Genomic DNA, 5,501 nt, shown 5'->3' on the forward strand with positions numbered 1-5,501 from the left:
TCACCTGCTCTGGCAGTCAGAGCCCTCCCAGGTGGCCAACTCTCCTCTGGTGGGGAAGGTACCATGATGTCTGGAGCCCAGAATGGGAGCCTGTCCCAGAAGCTGTGTTGCTTCTGCAGTCCTTGCTTCCACCTGTGCAGACTGGTCTCTGAGGGACCCGGGACACAAGATGGCTCCCTCACCTGCTCCTGCAGTCAGAGCCCTCTCTGGTGGCCACCTTTCCTCTGGCAGAGAAGGTGTCCTGATGTTTGGAGCCTGAAATGGTGTCTGTCCCAGAAGCTGTGTCACTTCTGCCTGTCCCAGAAGCTGTGTTGCTTCGGCAGTCTGCTTGCTCACCCTCTGCAGTCCATAAGGGCACCTGCACAGACTGGTCTCAGAGGGACCTGGTACTCAAGATGGCTCACTCACCTGCTTTTGCTGTTGGAACCCTCCCAGGAAGCCACCTCTCCAAAAAAGTATTTTTTCTTAAATAAATTCCTTCCCTTATGTAACCCCTAGAGACTAAATATTGGATCTGGCCAAGAATAAATAGATGACTGCCAAATTGATTTGAAAATCTTGAAATGCTAAAAGAAAGTTTTCAAAATGTAATATCAGAAAACTGAGATTAGAAGTCAAAAGGACAAGTTCTTGTTATTGTTCTACATATAGTTTGCTTTGTTTTGTTTTGTGCTGTTCATTTTTTCCCCAATTCTCCCCCAAATATTTCATCTTTACTTTCCCATTTCTCCAAAAATATAGTTGGGCTTGGTTTGCAGTGTTCTTAAAGATGGGTATTCTTTGTTACCTAATAGCTTAGCTTTACCTCTTCTACTTCAGACTGTTTAGGCAAAATGTCCTCTGAACATTTTTAAGCTCTACAGTTACCTATTCTGTTTGTTACTGTCTACTTTCTCTTTATCATCATAATATTAATAACTACCCTGACTTTGTATTTCTTGCTTTCTCCTTTCATATTCATGATAAGTAATATATTAATATGCAAAATGGAAATTGGTTTCAAACAAAGCACTATAAAAACACATTTGTTAGCAGCTCATGAAACATTCTCTGAAGTATAGCATATATTAGGTCACAAAGCAAATATTTTAAAAATTGAAATAATTCATTGAATTTTATATAACCACAATAGAATTAAGTTCACAAACTCAAGAAGAATATATTACATATCACAGAGTAATAAATCGGTTACTATAGCAACCAAGAGGGAAATTCAATGAGTCTTCGAATTGAATGAAAGTTCAATACACAAAAACCTGTATATTATACTAAAAGCATTCTGAAGAAGGAAGTTTAAAGTTCTCAGAAACAACATCAAAATATCAGATAGGATTCAATGGGGTTTAAAATAGTTTTATTAATACAATAGTAAGGAAACAAACATTCTGATTTAAATGACTTTAAAAGTGGATTATGCAAGTCCACCAAAAAATTCTATGCAAGATAAGACATATATAAAGACAACTTTACCACTTTATGATACATTCTCGCTTAATGTTTCTACTGAAACTGGGGCTATCCCTTCACCAGTGGCCTTTTCTTGTCTCTCATAGCATCAAATCCCAGCATCTCAATGATCATTTCATGGTTTCAAAACCTGTACCACCTAGGAAACCCTACATATTCTCAAGTGGACCTGTGAACAAAAAGAAAAGCCAGGGTTCCTTCTGGGTCAGAGCTTCTAAGTACTGATCATGAGGAAATAGTTCCCAGAAGATTTTGCCTATTATGCTGGTCTCTCTTTTTTTTTTTTTAAATATCTGATTGTTTTACCATAGTTGACCAGTATACACTGTCCCGACAAGTCAAAAGTTTCATGTTAGTGGTTCTGTTATCTTCTTAATCAGAGCCACCCCAATTCTTCAGCTCTAACTGACCAGAACCACCGATTCTTAATTCAAGCTATGACATAATGTTGGATACATTCTTTACTTCCCTCTGAAACTTCACAAACCATGCCTTCATCATCAGCATTACTCCCAACATTCTTATTTTCCAAGATCTCATAGATCATCCTACTGATCTCTGAGCACTCCAGAACTTTTCCAAACACAAAATCAAATGCCACCGCCCAATAATTCCCAAGATATATTTTGGGGTCTATTACACTAATATCACATTTCTTAAATTATTTTACCTTAATTAAATTTCTATTGCTGTAATAAAACACCAAAACTAAAGCAACTTGATGAGGAAAGTGTTCATTTGGTCTTACAGTTGTAGTCTATCATGAAATCAAGTCAGGACTCAAACCTGAAACAAGAGTCTGGAGTCAGTGGCATAAGTTAACAAACCATTCGGGGACTGTGCTTAGTAGCTTTCTCTCTATTAGTTAGTAATTTTGCTTTCTTTTTTTTTCCAAGACAGGGTTTCTCTGTATAGCCCTGGCTGTACTGGAACTCACTTTGTAGACCAGACTCAGAAATCCACCTGCCTCTGCCTCCCGAGTGCTGGGATTAAAGGCGTGAGCCACCACACCCGGCTAATTTTGCTTTCTTAAATACTATCTGCCATACATGGTATTTTCATACTAGACTATCACCCAGATGCACATATATTTCTAAACAAAATATGAATATTTTAAATATCAATGATTTTCTTGAAAAATATTAAACATTATGTGAACTTTTATAAAATGGTATTCATAAAAATTATAGGTTTTTGTTCATTAAAATTAATGGCAATAGTGAAACAAAACTCACAAACAAGGTATCTTGTGATATATGAAAAATAATTAGTTCACAGAACTATAAAAAAGAACCCACCAAGTAAAATATATTAGAAGGGAAATTTATTGGAAAGTGGACAAAAAGCAAAAATATCATATAGGATAAAAGAAGTGGCATGATCAAGAACGATGAAGATATGATCAACTCCAGTAGCAAGAGACAAAACCAGAATAGTAGTGAATATCAGACTTATATCACAAAATAACAAACCTCTTACAAAGTCAAGTGTTAGTACACATGTAAAACACTGAGGTCAAACTGCCAAAATTTAATATTGGATGCCATGTTAACAATAATAACACATTCAGTGATGAGAATCTCTTTGTATATCTTTTGTGAATATTTTACTCCACAGCTTTGCCATACAAATTTTAATCTCCATGTTTCTCAAGGTATATATTAAAGGGTTCAACATAGGAGTAAAAATTGTATAAAAGACAGTAATATATTTATCAATTGGAAAGTTGGAAACAGGTCTAACATACATGAAAATACAGGGAACAAAAAAGCAGACAACCACCATGATGTGGGAGCTGCAGGTGGACAGGGCTTTGCGCCTCCCTTCCTGACTGTGAGTCTTAAGAGAATTTAAAATGATTCCATAAGAGACAAGGAGGAGGATAAAGACCACTATAGACATTGCTCCATTATTGCCAACTACAGTGAGTCCAAGGAAATAGGTGTCAGTGCATGCAAGTCCTAGCAATGGGTACATATCACATCCAAAATGGTCAATGATATTGGGTCCACAAAAAGGAAGTATATACACAGAGATAACTTGAAGCAGAGCATGTGCAAATCCTCCAGCCCAGGACACCACCAACAAGAGAATGCAAACCTGCCGATTCATTATGGTCAAATAGTGCAGTGGCTTACAGATGGCCACATAGCGATCATAGGCCATCACCACCAAAATGAAGACCTCAGAACCACCGAATAAGTGCTCCACAAAAAGCTGAACCAGACAAGCTGTGAAGGAGATGGTCTTCTTATCACAAAGTAAATCTGTAAGCAACTTGGGCAATATGGCAGTAGAATAAACAGCATCCATGAGTGAAAGAAAGGCAAGGAAAAAGTACATTGGGGAGCCCAAGGAGGGGCTGGCAATCACTGTCCCCACAATGAGCAGGTTGCCCACTATTGTCACAATGTAGATGAGTAAAAACATGACAAACAATGCTTTTTGCCCAGCAGGATCCTGAGTGAGACCAAGGAGGATAAACTCTGTAACATTGTTTTTCTGTCCCATTTACTCTTCAAGGAGGCTTTTATTAGTGGTAACAGCTCAAGAGAACAGTACTTGCCCTTAATTGTGACCAAAACCTAGACTTCCATTCTGCCAAAAAAAATTCATCTTCATGAACAACTTCAATTCAACCCCAGAAGTTTTCAGAAACCATCTGTTTTGTTCATCTTGAAGTAATTCCATAGTTCTGTCTAATAATATTGTGGATATTAGGGTTTCTTTCAAAACTTATATATATACAGAAGTGCAAAAGTATCATTCTCATTCATACTTTTAAAACTGATTATTAAAAGAAAATTGCATACAAATGCTCTATCTGTATGTATACCTGCTTTCCAAAAGAGAACATCAGATAACATTATAGATTGTTGTGAGCCGCTATGTGGTTGCTGAGAACTGAACTCTGGATCTTTGGAAGAACAGTAAATGCTCTTAAACTCTGATCCACCTCTCCAGTTCCAGTATTCAAACAACAATTCAGAGTCCAGATCTCCAAACACAGAAAGCTCAAAGAAAACTTCAAAACTAGTGTGGGAAAGCATGGTAGGGATCATTTCCTAAGCATGTGGTTATGTTAGCACATTATAAGGTGAAGAGATTAGACAACAAGAGTTTTTCCAGCCTTGTAGTTCACAGCACTATTTTGTTCAAAATTCACTTTTTATGATGCTGTCATAGTTTTCACTTTTTACATTTAAATAACTTATATTCACTGTATTAATAATGCTAATAACATTAATAATTTAGAAATAAATGGGATACTATAACTGCTCTGAATGATGACTCTGGTTTTATTATTTATAATGTACCATGAAATAACCTTAGGTAAACCTTGAGAGAGAATAGCACGGTAGTGAAGGTTGTGGTTTCTCAGGCATGTGCTTCTGTTACAGTGTCAGGATCAATCACTTACTACATTTATAATCTTACGACAGGGTTCTACAACATCTTCATCAAGGTGCTTTGTTTAGTCATGAGTTTTCTTCAAGCTCTCCTCAATATGTGTTACATCTGAATTAATGTTAGCTATTAGAGATGCTGTATTTTCTGTCAGTGTAATAGTTACAAGAAATCATGAGAATCTGTTAACAAGATCTACAAACATACTCCTGGGTAGAAAAAGTAGTATCGGAGTGCCTGGTGATCCATTTTAGGATTTAGGTAAAAAGTATGTTAGAAATTTTCTGTTGGGTGCTCACTAAAGTTGTCTTAGAGGAGTATATTTCATTTGAAAAAGAGCAAGGGACAAATCATCCACATGGTCTTAATGGTGAATAAGGGTACAAGCTCTATTTCCCTTACAGGAATATGAGTATAGTTGGAAATGATTATATTAAACAAATTAAGTCCTTATCTAAAGCACTAATGTTGCATTGTTTTTTATTTGTTGACATCCAAATTTTCATAGAAATATCAAATCATATGTAAATAGATGACATGAATGTAAAAGCAAAAATTTCTGGATAAAGGAAATAAGTGAGAAGCAGAGGTATGAAAGGGATGCAAGTATGTGATTGGAGGGAACA

General features: G+C 36.5%; 1 protein-coding gene across 1 annotated transcript; it reads right to left on the minus strand.

Moving 5' to 3' along the window:
• Nucleotides 1-2,977: 2,977 nt before the first annotated feature.
• Nucleotides 2,978-4,069, minus strand: LOC110289524 (olfactory receptor 4A5-like). The gene has a single exon (XM_021155764.1). The coding sequence runs from the start codon at nucleotides 3,976-3,978 to the stop codon at nucleotides 3,034-3,036; it is 945 nt and encodes a 314-aa protein (XP_021011423.1). The 5' UTR covers nucleotides 3,979-4,069; the 3' UTR covers nucleotides 2,978-3,033.
• Nucleotides 4,070-5,501: the final 1,432 nt, after the last annotated feature.

Source organism: Mus caroli, chromosome 2, assembly GCF_900094665.2.
Source record: "Mus caroli chromosome 2, CAROLI_EIJ_v1.1, whole genome shotgun sequence".
NCBI classification, from domain to species: domain Eukaryota; kingdom Metazoa; phylum Chordata; class Mammalia; order Rodentia; family Muridae; genus Mus; species Mus caroli.